This window comes from Chelonia mydas, chromosome 1, assembly GCF_015237465.2.
Source record: "Chelonia mydas isolate rCheMyd1 chromosome 1, rCheMyd1.pri.v2, whole genome shotgun sequence".
Classification (NCBI taxonomy): Eukaryota; Metazoa; Chordata; order Testudines; family Cheloniidae; genus Chelonia; species Chelonia mydas.
This window is the reverse complement of record NC_057849.1, coordinates 42,343,403-42,362,363: the sequence shown is the minus strand read 5'-3', so window position 1 is coordinate 42,362,363 and position 18,961 is coordinate 42,343,403. Positions and strand designations below refer to the sequence as shown.

At 39.9% G+C, this 18,961-nt stretch overlaps 1 protein-coding gene across 12 annotated transcripts in view; it reads right to left on the bottom strand.

The window, feature by feature from the left end:
- The window catches only part of TNFRSF19 (TNF receptor superfamily member 19), a 124,677-nt gene that overhangs the window by 98,005 nt on the left and 7,711 nt on the right, over positions 1-18,961 (bottom strand). For all 12 annotated transcript variants that reach the window (XM_043530840.1, XM_043530810.1, XM_043530814.1 and 9 more), the window contains 2 exons: positions 8,927-9,029; positions 7,053-7,163 (listed from right to left, as the gene is read on the bottom strand). In XM_043530840.1, the coding sequence (XP_043386775.1) occupies positions 7,053-7,163; positions 8,927-8,995 (180 nt within the window). In that variant the 5' untranslated portion in view covers positions 8,996-9,029. The remainder of the gene's footprint in view (positions 1-7,052; positions 7,164-8,926; positions 9,030-18,961) is intronic.

The following is an 18,961-nucleotide window of genomic DNA, read 5'->3' as shown; positions in this document are numbered from 1 at the left end:
ATTCATGCCAGTATATTTGAGAACTGTTGTTTTGGATACTTAGGGTAACATTTTTATTCTTATATACGTGCACTAACTTCCTTGTCATAATGATCCAGTATGTCTTACACTTTTTATACACAACACTTTTTCTATAAGTCATTAATAATTTTGTCAGCATATATGCATGATATATTCTGGCAATATAGTTTTCTCCTCTGGAGACAGATAAAGTTCCCGATAGTAACTTATATAATGTATCTCTGGGGATGTCTAAGAAATACAGCTCACTAAGTGCAATTTAATATATTTTTAAAATAACATGTACATACAATTCATGTCTTTTTCATGTGACCTAGCCTCAAAATCTTGTCAAAGGTTAAAATATTTCAAGTATCACATGTATTTCTTATAGTTAAATAGTGTTATAACATTTTTATGTGAGAATGTATTGTATACAGAATTTATAACTGCACAGTTTTCAAATTATCAATATATTTCTCACTTTACAAATACAAGTACATTTAAAAAACCTTAGTTCTGCCATAAACTGATATAATGTGTTTATTTCCAGATGCTACTATTCAACAGTATTATACAGAATCATAGAAATATAGGACTGGAAGTGACCTTGATAGGCCATCTAGTCCAATTCCCTTTGCTAAGCCAGGACTAATTATTACCCCTAGACCATCCCTGACAGGTGTTTGTCTATCATGTTCTTAAAAACCTCCAATAAGGGAGATTCCACAACCACCCTAAATAATTTGTTTCAGTGCTTAACTGCTCTTACAGTTAGAAAGGTTTTTCCTAATGTCTAAACCTAAATCTCCCATTCTGCAATTTAAGCCTATTACTACTTGTCCTGCCCTCAGTGGATGAGGAGAACAATTTATCACTTTATTTTTTATAATCTTCTACATACTTAAAGACTGTTATCCTTTTGGCCCCCTCAGTCTTCTCGTCTCCAGACTAAACAAACCCAATTTTTTCAACCTTTCCTCAACCATATTTTTGTTGCTCTTCTGTGGACTTTCTCCAGTTTGTCGACATCTTTCCTGAAGCGCCCAGAATTTGACATAATACTCCAGTTGAGGCCTTACGAGTGCAGAGGAGAGTGGAAGAATTACTTCTTGTGTCTTTCTTACAACACTCCTGCTAATACATCCCAAAATGATGACTTTATTTTTTGCATCAGTATTACCTTGTTGACTCATGTTTAGATTTTGATCCACTATAACCCCCAGATCCTTTCCTGCAGTACTCCTTCCTAGGCAGTAACTTCCCATTTTGTATTTGTGCAATGGTTATTCCTTCCTAAGTGTAGAACTTTGCATTTGTCCTTACTGAATTTCATCCTATTCATTTCAGGCCATTCCTCCAGTTTGTCAAGACCATTTTGAATTCTAATCCTGTCCTCCAAAGCAGTTACAACTACTCCTAGCCTGGTATCATCTGCAAACTTTATAGAAGTGTCCTCTCTATGTCATTATCCAAATAATTTATTAAGACACTGAACAGAGCCAGACTCCGGACAGATCCCTGTGTGACCCCACTTGACATGCCCTTCCAGCTTGACCATTGATAACCATGTGTCTTCCAACCAGTTGTGCATCAACCTTATAGTAAGTTTGCCTAGGCTAAATTTCCCTAGTTTGCTTACAGGTAGATCACGTAAGACAGTGTCAAAGGCCTTACTAAAGTCGAAATATACCACATCTACTGCTTCCCTCCCTCCACAAGGCTTGTTACCCTGTCAAATGAGGATATTAGATTGATTTGACATGATTTGTTCTTGACAAATCCATGTTGACTATTACTTATCACCTTATTATCTTTTAGGTGCTTACAAGCTGATTGTTTCATTATTTGCTCCCATTATCTTTCTGGGTATCAAAGTTAAGATTATTGTCTACAATTCCCTGAGTTGTCCTTAATCCCCTTTTTATGGATAGGAACTATATTTGCCCTTTTCCATTCCTCTGGGATCTTTCCAGTCCTCCATGAGATATCAAAGATAACTGCTAATTGCTCAGAGATCTCTTCAGCCAGTTCCATGAGTGTTTTAGGATGTATTTAGGCAGGGCCTGCCAACTTGAAGACATCTAAAGGGTATGTCTACACTGGCAAATTTACATCGCCGGCAGTTACAGCGCCACTCAGAGAGTGCTGAAGGGAAACTGCTGTTGTGTGTTCACACTGTCAGCTGCCTCCGCAATAACATATTCACACTTGTGGCACTTGTATCGGTATTCAGAGCGGTGCACTCTGGGCAGCTATTCCACAGAGCATCTCTTCCTTTTCTGCCACTAAGAGTTGTGGGAAGGTGGAGGGGGTCACGGGGCATCCTGAGTCCTGTCCCAATGCCCCGTGATGCATTGCTTCACATCCCAGCACCTGTGCTTCTGTCCGCATTTGGTGCCCTCTTTCAACGGCTTGTGTACTGCGTGTGCTGCCCCTTTGGTCTGCAGGAATGGATCCTGCACTATTGACCAATATCACTCTGACTAACACATCACGAGGGGCAGTGAAGTTAGTCCTTAAACTACAAAGGCAAGAGGAGTTCGACATAGATCTTGCCACGTGTAGTAGCTACAACACAAGATTGCTTGTGGCATTCACAGAGGTGCTGACCACAGTGGAATGCCACTTTGGGGCTAGGGAAACAAGCACTGAGTGGTGGGATCACATCGTCATGCATGCCAGGAATGACAAGCAGTGGCTGCAGAACTTTCGGATGAGGAAAGCCACATTCATGGGACTCTGTGATGAGCTCGCCCCAGCCCTCCAGTGCAAGGACATGAGAATGAGAGCTGTCCTGTCACTGGAGAATCGTGTGGCGATTGCACTGTGGAAACTGGCTACTCCAGACTGCTACCAATTGGTTGTTAAGCAGTCGGGAGTGGGAAAGTTGACCGTTGGATTCCTGTTAATGGAAGTGTGCAGGGCCATTAATCGTATCCTCCTCTGAAAGACCATTACTCTGGGCAACGTGCGTGATTTTGTGGATGGCTTTGCACAAATGGGCTTCCCTAACTGCGGAGGGGCGATAGATGGCACGCGTATTCCAATTCTGGCACCAGACCACCTAGCCACTGAGTACATTAATCAGAAGGGGTATTTCTCTATGGTTCTCCAGGTGCTTGTGGATCACCATGGGCATTTCACAGACATTAATGCAGGCAGGTCCGGAAAGGTGCGTGATGCATGCATCTTCCGAAACACAGGCCTGTTCAGAAAGCTGCAAGCAGGGACTTTCTTCCCAAACCAGAAGGCCACCGTGGGGGCAGTCAAAATGCCCATTGTGATCCTGGGAGACCCTGCCTACCCTTTATGCCATGGCTTATGAAGCCATACATGGGGAAGCTTGACAGCAGCAAGGAGCTGTTCAACAACAGGCTGAGCAAGTGCAGAATGACTGTTGAGTGTGCTTTTGGCCACTTAAAGGCTCGCTGGCACTGCCTATATGGGAGGCTGGACCTGGCCGATGACAATAGTCCTATGATTATAGCCGCATGCTGTATGCTCCATAATATTTATGAAGGGAAGGGTGAAAGCTTCACTCAGGGCTGGACCACTGAGGCTCAGCGCCTGGAGGCTGAATTTGAACAACAAGAGACCAGGGCTATTAGAGGGGCACTGTGCGGGGCCATAAGGATCAGGTAGATCTTGAGGCAGCAATTTGAAGCTGAAAGCCACTAATATTTGTTACTATGCTCAGGAGTACAGTGCTTGTAATGTTAGGAGGTGATTGTGATTGGTGCAGACGATGCACTGTGAAGGTTTAAGGAAAATTGCCTGTTGCTTTGCAGGGCTCTGTTTGCTTTCAATTAATGGAATAAAGATTTCTTTCAAACCAAAACAATTATTTTATTAAAAAACAACAACTGGAGGAGAGAGACAGGCAAAAAACACATCAGCACTGTGGGAGATGGGGGAAGGGAGGGTCCCAGTAGAAGGTGGGGTCCTGGGACAGTTAAAGATTTGTGTATGTCCAGGTATCATATGCAACCTTGTCCTTTGGAGTACGGTACAGCGGGTACTGTACTTCAGCAGGGGTAAACTGCAGAGGGATGGGTGTTGAGCGCAGTGGGTACTGGAAGTCCGCACAGCTTGACTGTGACAGGGCAGGAGTGGAATGCAGTGGGTACAGAATGGAGCCAGGAGGTTGATAAGAGTGTGTTGGCAGTGTCTGGGGGGCGCATGGGAAAGAGTTTTGCGACAGCGGCTGCAGGGGAGCGTGGGCGCGGAGTGGTAGTGCTAGTAGCGTGTCCACTTGGTGCTTCATAACATTTAAGAGCTGCTCCGTGGCTTTGTTCTGGGGGACCGCCTTTTCCTTTTGGTCCCTCTTCTTGCTGTCCCGCCACTCCTTCAATTCTTGGTTTTAGGCCACGGAGTGCATCATGACATCACGCTTGGAGCAATGCTGAGCTGCTGGACCTCATCAACATTTGGGGAGAGGAGGCTGTCCAGTCCCAGCTGCACTCCAGCCATAGGAATTATGATACCTATGGACAGATTTCACGATGCATGACAGAAAGGGGCCATGACAGAGACACACTGCAGTGCAGGGTCAAAGCAAAGGAGCAACGGAACGCCTACCACAAGGCAAACTGGGGGATCGCCTGGTGCGTGGAGGAGGCATTGTCACCTGGAAAGATACGCTGAGACCACTGTATGTGTCAATCAGCAAACAGGAAGGGGACTTTCAAAATTCCCAAGGAATTTAAGGGGTGGGGCCCACAGTTAGTCACTTGAGGACAGGGCAGTAGAGTTCAAATTGATGACCAGAGAGGCAAGAACAGGCATTGTGGGACACCTCCCGGAAGCCAATTGCAGCACTATAATCAACCAGGGTGTCTACAGTGGCACTGTAGCCTGGGTGCAGAAAGAAGTACGCCTCTTGTCGTGGTGGTTTTTTTACAGCGCTGCAAAACATGAGTGGCTTGGAAGTGTGTACACCTCAGGAGTTACACCACAGAAAGCTGCTTTGCTGTGCAGAAACTTGCCAGTGTAAACAAGGCCTAACTTGTCTAAGTAATTCTTAACTTGTTCTACCTTGTTTACACTGATGTTCACTATGTTAGTTGTAAGATCACTGCTAACATTTTTGGTAAAAACTAAAACAAAAGAGGCATTTGGCACAGGCCACTGCTGCATTTTCTATTGCTGTCTTCCCATCCTCATTGATTGATGGGCCTACTCTATTCTTTGTCTACCCCTTGCTTCTAATGTATTTGTATACTATAGTTACAATTAGATGTATTGATAAAGCTTCCTGATACAATTAGTGAATGGTTAATGTCATAACGCATTTGTACAAACAGACAGTTATAGTAACTTATTCATCGCTAAACTAATTGCCTCTCTTGAGCATTTGGAACTACTTGAAAGACTATATAACAAAACCATATAGCTTGATCTGTTTACTGTCATAAGCCAGGGCCATTCTATTTTTGTTTAGTTTTCTTTGTTAAACCTAAATTAGATTGTACACTCATTACAGCAGGAATTTGTCTTTTTTATTTGCCTTTTAAGTGGCAAGCACATCTATTGCACTATATAAAATAGAGTAGTAATGGTTACATTAATAATTAATTTGTTTTAAAAATGTATTAATATAATTTATAAAGTGTCAGATTTGTGCATAGCTCTGTAAAAATCACAGAAGATTATGTAACATGCTCCAAAGACATCATAATCTGAGACTAATCCTGCAAACATTTTCTCACACAAAGTCCTATTCAAGTCAACTGCTTCAATAGGACTACTCACATAAGTAAGGATTTGCAAGACCATGCACTAAAGCACACTGCCTCATGTGCTATATATACACACACACACACACACGGAAATTCTTATTACAGTTGCTAGAGCAGAGCTGAAAGAGGCTCCACATGGCTCCTGCTCCAAGATAAATCCTGGGCGCGGGGGAATGCTGGCTAATCAGCACACCTCCCCCCAGATGGACAACTGATGCCAGAGACTCCTGGGAAAGGAGGGAGAGGAGCTGCCTGATGTCCCTCAGCGAGTCTCTCCCTCCCTCACTGCTGGGACTGTTCTCTTTCACCGCTGGCCCCATCAAGTTCCTCCACCCCTTGAGCAGGTGGCTGGATATTGCAGCTGAATGCATGGGAAAGTAGAAACACTGAGGCTGCCCTGCTGGAGGCAACACTGCTGGGGGAATTCAAAGCATAGTGACACTGGGACTCAGGGACTGTGCAGGTCTCACGGGCAGTGCTCTAAATCAATAAGCCAATTGCAAATTAAGATCCAGATAGACCAGTACACACTACTTGCTTTCTGTTATCATGAAAAGCAGCTATAAATATGGTTTAACCAGCTCGTGGAAACTGGCTGCTTTATGTTGTTTTCATGTCCTGATGAATTCACCCTTAAAAGTTAAATTTTAAAAACATGTTTTAAGATTTATACTATATAACATATCTTCAAATCCATTGGAAATATCACATGGTAGCATTCTCTTTAAACAAGAAACCCAGTGTTTGTCTTAATTTTTAAAAAATAAGGAAATTCTCAGAGAAAAAGGATGTTAAAATGGAGTTAGGTTGATAGTATATATCAGTAATTTACAAGTAAAAAAAATATTATAGAGATATTGTAACTAATCCACAATAAAGCATTATAAACTCAGGAAACTCAGATACAAGGTTACACTTGAAAGAAATTCGAATGTGTTGAGATAAGAAATGCACAGGTAAGGCACCCAACACTCTTATGCTGTAGTGCTATGAGGGAGAAAAAAATGAAAAAAAAATCTAATGTCTTTAAAAACCAGTGTAGTGTTTATGGTTCCTGATTAAATTGCCTTAATCATTGCTGTTTGGGTATTGCATGGCATCACTATTTTCTGAACCATATAGGCTTGGGTTACGTATAGGAACTAAAAGTTGCATACTTTTATAAAGTGATACATGTGGACAACAAGCTGAACCCCATAAAAGTTCTTTCATGAATAAACTGATACTGATTATTTTAACCACATATGTGAACATATTTGTGGGGAAAAAGAAATCGAGAAAGTGTCACATGGCAGTATATGCCATACCTACCTTTGACAGTTCCATTCCAGGTCCACACTGTTTGCAGAGGATACAGTTTCCTGCATGGTCCCTGAACTCTTGCTCTCTGCAATCCCCCGTCTCACAAATTACTTCACTCAACTTAAAAAAAAAAAAAAAAAAAATCAAATAGTTAAAAAAAATTAGCAATAATGCTTTACAGTTAATCTGGACATTTACATATAGGGCAAATAATTGATTTTAAACACTATACAATCGTATAAAATTAATTAAAATAGAATGTATAATTATATCTACTTTAACCCAACACAAATCTTATTACTTAATACTACTTAAAAATGATATTAAAATAATAATTTCTTATTTTAAATTCACTTTGAGAAAAGGTCTTTTCTGTAAGCAAGATGGCTCGGTTAATGCCAACTCCGTGGAAATATCTTTCTAGAATATCGCCAAAATTTTCAAATATTGGAGTGTAACATTGGGCTCCTAAATTCACATTTAGATGCCTAAATAAGTGGCCTGATTTTCAAAAGTGCACAGCATACAGCAACTCCCACTGACTTCAATAGGACCTGTGGGTGACTAGTACTTTTGGGGAAAAAAAAAAGAGTTAGGCGACTTATTCAGGTGTCTAAATATGGTTTTATGTCCTAAATTCAGCACCCATTTTTGAAAATTTTGGCCTATATTTTTATACCTCTAATTTGTTCTAAATTGCAAGAGTGGGCTTCATTTATTTAAACCATCTGTACATCTGGATATTGTAATCAGGGAAAAAGAATAGAATCTGTATATTTAAGTATACATTTTTAAAGAGATTTTCAATGGCACCTAGAGTTTAGGACGAACACTAAAAAAAATTTTTTTTTTTGAAAATTTGCACTAATATTCACACAATTATTTTCTTGCTTAATACATTAAATACACATAGAGATGCAATTTCTACCTTCCACGATTTCTAACTACAGCTTATGACCAAACTAGAAGCTACAGCTCTGATGCTGCAATCTGCACCACAAGCAGAAACACCATTACACAGTTTCAGTAAAATCAGTGGGACCCTACAGAGGTGCAGGGGTCTCCATGAGCAAATCCTACTGCAGCATCAAACTCAGTACATTTACCATTCTGTCTCAAGTGCACACACACTTTTTTGATTAAATGACTAAGGCCCAGTTAATCACTTTCATCAAAAGCACATTCTGAAAGATGATTTTGGTAGTCAGTCTAGTTCCAAGTGGAAGGGCATCCACATCACATTACAGTTGCCATTCAGTTATCTCCCTGTTTGGTAGTTTCAGCAGTAAGGCCAAAGCACGAATCTGCTATGGAGACTGAACTATCTTCATTCCTACAGATTGTCTCTCTGGGTCAGAGTTCAGGCACGCTGAAATGACAGTGGAAGCTTGCATTGCTGCCAATTGTGCTGTTGCTGTTTTCTGCATAAATAGAGTGAGTACTTGACTCCTATGCCTTAAATCTGGCGCCTTGCACTGAGCGGTGATCAATGATATACTCATGCGTAACCCTGGGGATCCTTGCTCCAACTTCAGAAGTCAATAGACTGACATGTTGCACAAGCACTAAACTGATATATGTTTTATTCTGCCCAATCAAACCATCCTTCATGTGGGCATATTCAGAGAGAGGTGGATTTCTGGGGGGCAGAGGGGCAGAAAAGTGGGATGGAAAGATGTGTCACATGCAATTTGAATAGAGTAATTTTTAAACTGGAAGAGCCTATAACGAATTGTCATTGACTTAAACTGATATGCTCAAAATACTGCATTCTGTATATTAATAGTTGTATTAAAATATATAAATTACTCCACCTCACTAGTTTATGCAATTATTTTCCAACATTCATGATGAAGAAAAGGAAGTTCTCATTATTTACTTACCAAATACACTAATAATAGTATAAGCATCTTCACTATTTTATCTTGTCTTTGTAATCCTTCAGTGCCCATTTCTTAGGGTTAAACCTCTCTCCCTTATGAAGAACTAAATCAAAAGAAAAAAGGAAAGTATTTAAAATCCCCAGGTTGGACAATGATTTAAAATCCCCAGGTTTGGATGTACTATTTATGTAAAATTCAGCATTATAGTATACTGTAGTGTGCTGAAATAGATATTTGTCAACATTGCTCAAATGTTTCAGCTAAATAATTCCTAAAAGCCAAAATAATGAATACCTAATTTACAAATTGTGGTTTGTTTGTTTGTTTTTAGAATGAGTGGCTATATAGACAAAAGGCAATATATCATTTCAATTTCTATGCAATTTTTTCCATTCACTTCAATAAATACTCAGAACAGGCACAGAACAATATGATATTGCTGTTCAACTGCAACTGGAGAACATCAAGACTCATTGACAGAACTGTTTTCCAATGCATGAAGTTGACTTAAAGTGTGCTGCATACCTGGAAGATGCCAAGTAAATATAGGAAAATAGACATATAAACCAGTCTATTGCTTCGTGGGGCTGATCCAAAATCCACTGAAGTTAATGCGATTCGTTCAGTGAACTGCATCACATGCTAAGCAAATGTTCTGTGAAATTCAGAATAAATGATCAATTTGGTCACATTTCAGTACACCACCATCTTGGAAAATGGATTAAAAAAAGGAACAAGGGAAGAAAATTATTAAAAGCCTTGCTGCATGTGTTTTTGGGAGGAGTAGGAAAGGGGCTCAGCTGGTTCTAAGTATGAAGTTCAGCATGTATGATTTTTTGCTGTGAGTAGTTGGGAAGAATGTTTGTTAAAAGTGGCAACGTATTTTGTCTAAATAGTTACTTTAAAAAGTTCCTGCCATTACAGCTATGTTGATAGACTATTAGTGTAGATCAGTGGTTCCCAAACTTGTTCCGCTGCTTGTGCAGGGAAAGCCCCTAGCGGGTCAGGGCGGTTTATTTACCTGCTGCGTCTGCAGGTTCGGCCGATTGCAGCTCTCAGTGGCCGAGGTTCGCTGCTCCAGGCCAATGGGAGCTGCTGGAAGCGGCTCAGGTTGAGGGACATACTGGCCACTACTTCCAGCAGCTCCCATTGCCCTGGAGCAGCAAACTGCGGTCACTGGGAGCTGCGATCGGCCAAACCTGCGGACACAGCAGGTAAACAAACTGGCCCGGCCCGCCAGGGGTTTTCCCTGCACAAGCAGCAGAATAAGTTTGGGAACCACTGGTGTAGATCATCATCAGTGTTACTGACCACATAAGGAATAGTTACAGGTGTTTTTATATAATTCATTAAAACCCCTCTTCACATTACAGTTTTTAAAAAGTTAATACATACTTTTAATAGCAGACTATATTACTCTTTCATTTTTTTCAAACTTTGACAATATTTTTGTATCATTGTATGAAAAGGTTTCAGATATGCAGTACTAGTCCTCATGTGGCCCTCGTGGTGACTTGAGTTTGAGATTCCTTAACTAGATGATCGAATGGTCCCTTCTGGCTTTAAACTCCATGAATGTGGATTTTTTATTATATAGGGTAAATTTTAAAAAACTAAGGAAACAATAGAATATGAACTTTAAGATGGCTATTGTACTCTTTGAAATAAACAACACTGATGAAATCCTGGTCCCACTTAAGTCAATGGCAAAAATTCTTATTGGCTTCAGTAGATGCAGAATTTAACTCTACTCCATTTTCCGGTATCAAAAATTCATATTCTCATGGAAGAAAATTAAATAAATTATTCATTTTCTTTAATGCTTTAAAGGCAGGAAAGCATTAAGTCAGGCAATTAAGAATAATTTGAACTAAACATAAAACTGAAAATTGATAGCTTTTAAATTGCTTTGATTTGACTGTTCAATTATTATTTGATTAGTGAATTATGTGCACTTATACCATTTAGTCTATTCCTCAGTAATACAGTTTATTTGACAAGGGATAAACAAAACATAATATGAATATAATTAGGAATCTATAACACACTAAATAGTGATCTCCATAATCACAACACTATCACAAAGTTCAAATATGGGATTTTTCATTTAAATGTTTTCTTTAAAAATTAAAAACAGCAATTCTCTTTTGAGAAAATGTGTACTTTTGTCTAAGTTTTATTTCATTGTGAAAATAGATCTGTGAAATGTAAAAACAGAAGTTTAAAAATGTAAAATTGTTGTTTTGATAACTATTTTCACACTTCTATATAAAATGACCTATCTAAATGATCTTGCTAAAGTGTACTAAAAATTACCCAAAATATGAAGCTGTGGCATAATCTAAACAGTCTGGATAGTTTTTCAGAGCAAATCACTTAAACTCTTCTTTATTTTTCCATAACTTAAGAACAGCTTGATTTATTAGCTACCAGATGTAGCACTTGCTATAGGTAATAGTTTTACTGCAGTAAAACTATATGAACTTTGTGAAATGAAGCCCCATTCATACTATACATTTTTTCCAATATGCAATAACCTGAAACTTTAATAGTGTTAAAATCAGTTGGCAAACATGTAATTTATTAAAACTACTGTTGAAACAAAGCCAGTGATATAAATACATTTTGACTATTATAATGTTATACTGTAATCAAAAGTGGATTAAAACAAAGGTCAAACCTTAAAAATCAGATGGCAAAGACTGTTCATCAGTACAGAAAATTCTATTGTAAAGACTGACAGTAACCTTTCATTTCTGATACATTCCTATATCTTAGCTTTTGGAGTCACTGTGAAATTATCCTATTACAGGATATTGCTTGTAGATTTTTAGAATCTAAGAAGCATACAGAGGCACACACTGTATTAAATTGACACATTTTTGTTGGCTTAAGTGTAGAAATGTTTTTCTTATTGCAACTGTGAAATATTTTCTATTGACAAAAAATCTACCAGCTTTATAACTCTGTTGCCAAACCTAACACCTTCAAACATCAGGAGTTCCAAAATGTTACAACTCAGAATCAAGTTCCAAAAATCAAGTGTTTTTGAACTGACATATAACTATCAGACTTTCACAACTCATCTACATGTTTTGCTGTACCAGACGTTGACTGTTCAGTTTATAAATAATGCTACCAATCTCCCAGTTTTTCTCAGCTTTAAAAATGATAAATTATCAAAAGGATATCTGGGTTTAAGCTCTAAATAAATATCACAACTTGCAAAGGAAACTTGTGAACATCTGATTCTTAAACTTCAGGGACACTCAGTCAGGCTTAATAGGTGTAAAAGGTATTCAAATCCTTTCAGCAGAGATGTATGACTGTGGTTTTAGATCATGCAATTATTTAAGTTACTGTCCCAATTCCTCTAAAACAAAATCCCAGGAGAGATATCAGCTATTATATGTAAGAAGAATGATCAGTGTACAACACAAGACTTCTGTACCAAGAGTAGAGAGTAAAAAAATTTCATTTCTCTTGCTGAAATGTAGATAAAAATAATCCGAGTGGTTGAGGTACATGAATAACTGACTCACCTGAAAGCAAGTCTTGAAAGCGACATAACTGTGCCAGCTACATGTTTCTGTCTCAAACTTGAAAGTGCTGCTTAAAAAGTAGACATTGCAGTGTTTAATAATAGGTTGCCATTAGGCAATTTTGTTCTCTCTTGGTATCAACTTGGCATTACATTGATGTCAGCTGGACACTAGCCAATTATTCTGTGTATTCAAAGTAACAAGTAGCTAATGGATGTTTCTCCAAGTCTTGAGTGAGTGCCCTCAAATATTAGTTCAACAGATTTAGAGATTTTCCCTCTCTCCCATAAACACCACTACTACTTAGAAATCTACCCCATTGGATTTTTTTATTTATGAAAATAAGGACATTTGAAAATGATGGCGCATGTTACTGATGTCAAAAAGTAATTCCATGTACAAATGCACAGTGATATATTAACCCAAACTATATTAGGAAATGTGAACAAAGGTCATACATTGCACTCGATTTGTAAAAGAACTCCCATATATATTAAATATTAATGAACACAGTTTTATGGCCATATATAGCCCATTATATATGCACGTGCCTCCTCATATGTGGTGAGTGTGAGATCATAAAATAAATGAAAGAGCCATGTAATAAATTTAACATGCACATTAGACTGTCTCACCTGCCCTCTGTTCAATAATCCCTTGTCTTTCAGAATCTATTTTAACATTCAGCTCTTAATCTTTCACAGAAATATCTCTTTCCTTCTCCTCCTAAATGTAGAATTTTACCAGCAAAGACACACCAGCCTGCAACTCAGGATTGGCGAGATTAAGTTCTGACCCAGAACAGGTTTTCAATAAGTGTCATGATTTTTAAACTGCTACCCTATGGCTTGGGATGCTTGGTAAAGGGGATTTTAGATCATAGGAATGGGGAAGAGTCCAAACTTCCCAGTGGGCTCATCATTCACAGATTTGCCAAATGTCACACACTTCACTTGACACTCATACATGCAAGCTATTCCTCATGCATTCCCATAGCCCAGAGTGAATGCATACATTCTGCTGCTGGGCTTTGGGCAAGAAGTTTGGGCTGCAGTTTATCCTGCCTGCCACCACAGACCACTATGACACCTGCTCAGCAGGCAGCTTTTCTGTCTCCACTTCTGACGACTCTCTATGCCAGTTCTTGGCCACAGAGCGTGAAGGAGGTGGCATTAGCAGAATCAGCGCCTTACAGGCAGGAAAGGTGAGCAAGGGGAAGGGGGTCAGGATCAAAGGGAAAAGCAGGACCTGTTGTGGGGACAAGGGCTAATGGACAAAAGATAGGGACACAAACTAACAGGAAGGAAGGAACTAATGGAGCTTGCACCACTGTATAACCCCTCCCCCTGTTTGTTTCCTCCCACACAGCAACATCACTTCCCCCCAGACTCCCCTGGTTACCTCTAGCTCCTCACAAGCCTTCCCTCACTTATTATGGAGTGATACTCCTGGGGGAGTTCTGCATCAGTGTGTGTGTGCAGAATTCATGTCCCTGCAGATTTCTTTGCTTCCTTACAGAAAAATGACTTCTGATGGGGAAGCAAAGGGAAGACACAAGAGCAGTAGCGGTAAAGAAGTGGCAGCACAAGCAGGTTGGTTCAGGCACCCGGAGCAGCCAGTAGAAATGTAAAACACCGCTGGTGCGGGAGGATGGACAGCTGTGCATGTGAGAGAGAGACTGTCTCATTCGCTATCGCGGCACACTCATCATGGAGGGGTCAGCCTTTGGGGTGTTTCTGAGGAGACAGGAGAGGGACAAGCTCTGTCCCCTCAGGCAGACCAGAATGTATATTCCTGGGGGAATTCTGAACCGCTGCGCAATTCAGAATTTTACAGAAATTAATGTTGTGCATGCAGAATTTCCTTTCCCCCACAGTAATGGGCTGCAGTGGTGCTAGCTGCCACTAGGGGCCACTGGACCCAGCGGAGCCCAGCTCGCACACAGAAGACACTGCTTGGATGAGAGAGAGGGAGCTAGAGGGTTCCTGGCAGTTCCCAGTATGCCCTGAGGGAAGGAGAGGGCAGCGCAGGAAACTCCATGCAAGCCTGGTACTGAGCATCAGGCTGTTTCTCCCTCTGGATCCCTGAGCTCTGGGAGGGGTTGGGTGTCTGGGATGGGTCATGGCTGGTCTCTGTAAGGGAGGGGGTGTGGGTATCTGAGCCAGGGGGCCCCACAGCTGAGTCTGGAGGTAAGGGGTTTTGGGTGTATTGGCTGGGCGGGAGCCGTGGCTGGGCTCGGGGGGGGGGGGGGGGGGCAAGGGGTTGTGGGTGTCTGGCCCCCCGGCTGGGCTTGGGGAGGAAGGGGCAGAGAAACAGAAACTGGGTTGTCATAGGGGTTTCTTTAACTCTCTATTCTTGGGGGAAATTTTGTGTGTCTGTATTGTTACAAAGATATTTGTTGACAGGTATTTTGAAATAAATTACCAAAATAACTGAAACTGGTGTGGTTATGTAGTGTTATTTTGACAAATAAAAATTGAAGATTTTTGCAGAATTTTTAATTTTTTGGTGCAGAATTTTTAATTTTTTTGGTGCAGAATGCCCCCAGGAGTAAAGTGTGCATGGAATAAGGTTCTGCCTGGTTGCACTTACCCTCTTTACTCCAGGGAAGCCTGTGTGGGAAATTTGGCGCCTATCAGATATCATTCACCACCACTAAATCAACATGTTAGAATCACATATATTGCATAAAATGTCACACATGGAGCTACACAAAACTTGGCAGCAATGCACTCACTTCTGCCTCTGTACAGGCCTGGGATACCAGACCTTAAAACTGTGACATTACAATGTCTAGAAAAGCTAATTTAGACCATTTTTAGAGGTTTTTCACATAAATTGTGAGGCATTTTCTTCCTCTGAGCACTGTATTCTTGGAATCATAGTTAACAAAGGCAAAGGTAAAAAAGTGTAATGTTTTTTAAAACTTTCTAAAAGTGATCCTAAAACAGGATTTATCTATCATGTCATATTTGCAGAATACACCGTGGTTAGGTGTGGCATAAAGGTTTTATCAGCATGAGTTGGGTCAGAACTGTACCATTCATCCTTGGCTTTGCTACTTGTGAGTGATGTGGCCAATCCAAATACATGCTGCTCAAACCACAGTATTATATTAGTTCATCATCATCCAGGACTAACATAAATTATTCTTTTAAGGAAATCCTTCAGTGAGAAAAGCACAAAATGGTGAAGTGTTGTCTATAACTACATCAAGAGAGAGATCTTACAGGGCCAGACTTTTACTCAGAGAAGGAGTCCCAATTCCACTGAAGTATATTGGACTACTTATGTGAGTAATTATTACTCATGTGTTTTGGGATCAGGCCTGTAGCTGTAATATTGCTGCATGTTTAACTTATCTTACTCTTCAATTTCTACAAGAAATTACTTTGCTGAGTAAAATCTCATAAGAACATAAGAACAAAAGAATGGCCATACTAGTATCAGACCAAAGGTCCATCCAGCCCAGTATCCTGTCTACTGACAGTGGCCAATGCCAGGTGCCCCAGAGGGAGTGAACCTAACAGGTAATGATCTAGTGATCTCTCTCCTGCCATCCATCTCCACCCTCTGACAAACAGAGGCTAGGGACACCATTCCTTACCCATCCTGGCTAATAGCCATTAATGAACTTAACCTCCATTAATTTATCCAGTTCTCTTTTAAACCCTGTTATAGTCCTTCACAACCTCCTCAGGCAAGGAGTTCCACAGGTTGACTGTGCGCTGAGTGAAGAAGAACTTCCTTTTATTTGTTTTAAACCTGCTACCCATTAATTTCATTTGGTGACCCCTAGTTCTTATATTATGGGAACAAGTAAATAACTTTTCCTTATTCACTTTCTCCACACCACTCATGATTTTATATACCTTTATCATATCCCCCTTTAGTCTCCTGTTTTCCAAGCTGAAAAGTCCTAGCCTCTTTAATCTCTCCTCATATGGGACCCGTTCCAAACCCCCAATCATTTTAGTTGCCCTTTTCTGAACCTTTTCTAATGCCAGTATATCTTTTTTGAGATGAGGGGACTACATCTGTACACAGTATTCAAGATGTGGGCGTACCATGGATTTATATAACGGCAATAAGATATGCTCCGTCTTATTCTCTATCCCTTTTTTAATGATTCCTAACATCCCGTTTGCTTTTTTGGCTGCCGCTGCACACTGCGTGAACGTCTTTAGAGAACTATCCACGATGACTCCAAGATCTTTCTCCTGATTAGTTGTAGCTAAATTAGCCCCCATCATATTGTATGTATAGTTGGGGTTATTTTTTCCAATGTGCATTACTTTACATTTATCCACATTAAATTTCATTTGCCATTTTGTTGCCCAATCACTTAGTTTTGTGAAATCTTTTTGAAGTTCTTCACAGTCTGCTTACTCTTAACTATCTTGAGCAGTTTAGTATCGTCTGCAAACTTTGCCACCTCACTGTTTACCGCTTTCTCCAGATCATTTATGAATAGGTTGAATAGGATTGGTCCTAGGACCGACCCTTGGGGAACACCACTAGTTACCCCTCTCCATTCTGAAAATTTACCATTTATTCCTACCCTTTGTTCCCTGTCGTTTAACCAGTTCTCAGTCCATGAAAGGATCTTCCCTCTTATCCCATGACAACTTAATTTACGTAAGAGCCTTTGCTGAGGGACCTTGTCAAAGGCTTTCTGGAAATCTAAGTATACTATGTCCACTGGATCCCCCTTGTCCACATGTTTGTTGACCCCCTCCAAGGACTCTAATAGATTAGTAAGACATGATCTCCCGTTACAGAAACCACGTTGACTTTTGCCCAACAATTTATGTTCTTCTATGTGTCTAACAATTTTATTCTTTACTCGTGTTTCAACTAATTTGCCCGATACTGATGTTAGACTTACCGGTCTGTAATTGCCAGGATCACCTCTAGAGCCCTTCTTAAATATTGGCTTTACAGTAGCTATCTTCCAGTCATTAAGTACAGCAGCTGATTTAAAGGACAGGTTAGGAACTATAGTTAATAGTTCCGCAATTTCACATTTGAGTTCCTTCAGAACTCTTGGGTGAATGCCATCTGGTCCCGGTGACTTGTTACTGTTAAGTTTCTGAATTAATTCCAAAACCTCCTCTAGTGACACTTCAATCTGTGACAATTCCTCAGATTTGTCACCTACAAAAGACGGCTCAGGTTTGGGAATCTCCCTAATATCCTCAGCCGTGTAGACTGAAGCAAAGAATTCATTTAGTTTCTCTGCAATGACTTTATCATCTTTCAGTGCTCCTTTTGTATCTCGATCGTCCAGGTGCCCCACTGGTTGTTTAGCAGGCTTCCTGCTTCTGATATACTTAAAAAACATTTTGTTATTACCTTTTGAGTTTTTGGCTAGCTGTTCTTCAAACTCCTTTTTGGCTTTTCTTATTACATTTTTACATTTAATTTGGCCGTGTTTATGCTCCTTTCTATTTACCTCACTAGGATTTGACTTCCACTTTTTAAAAGATGCCTTTTTATCTCTCACTGCTTCTTTTACACGGTTGTTAAGCCACGGTGGCTCTTTTTTAGTTCTTTTACTGTGTTTTTTAATTTGGGGTAGACATTTAAGTTGAGCCTCTATTATGGTGTCTTTGAAAAGTGTCCATGCAGCTTGCAGGGATTTCACTCTAGTCACTGTACCTTTTAATTTCTGTTTAACTAACCTCCTCATTTTTGCATAGTTCCCCTTTCTAAAAGTAAGTGCCACAGTGTTGGGCTGTTGAGGTGTTCTTCCCACCACAGGAATGTTAAGTGTTATTATATTATGGTCACTATTTCCAAGAGGTCCTGTTATAGTTACCTCTTGGACCAGATCCTGAGCTCCACTCAGGACTAGATCGAGAGTTGCCTCTTCCCTTGTGGGTTCCTGTATCAGCTGCTCCAAGAAGTAGTCATTTAAAGTATCGAGAAATTTTGTCTCTGCATTTCGTCCTGAGGTGACATGTACCCAGTCAATAGGGGGATAATTGAAATCCCCCACTATTATTGAGATTTTTATTTTGATGGCCTCTTTAATCTCCCTTTGCATTTCATCGTCACTATCACTGTCCTGGTCAGGTGGTCGATAATAGATCCCTACTGTTATATTCTTATTAGAGCATGGAATTACTATCCATAGAAATTCTATGGAACATGTTGATTCATTTAAGATTTTTATTTCATTTGGTTCTACATTTTCTTTCACATATAGTGCCGCTCCACCCCCTGCACGATCTCATATTAGAACTTCAATTGTAGGTACCCATGAATGCATTTCAGTACAATAAAAAATGGAAATGTCTATATGATGCTCTTGCATTCCACTTATATTACTATACACTGCTGGCTCTTTTAATCAACATTGCTTCAGAAGTGTCCTGCTCTATTAAGCACTCAATATTTAACCTTATGATTATTGTATCTATCTAAAAAATTACAAGAGCTGCTTTTATGTATTATTGCACTTTCAAAAGATCCTACTGTGTTACTTTTA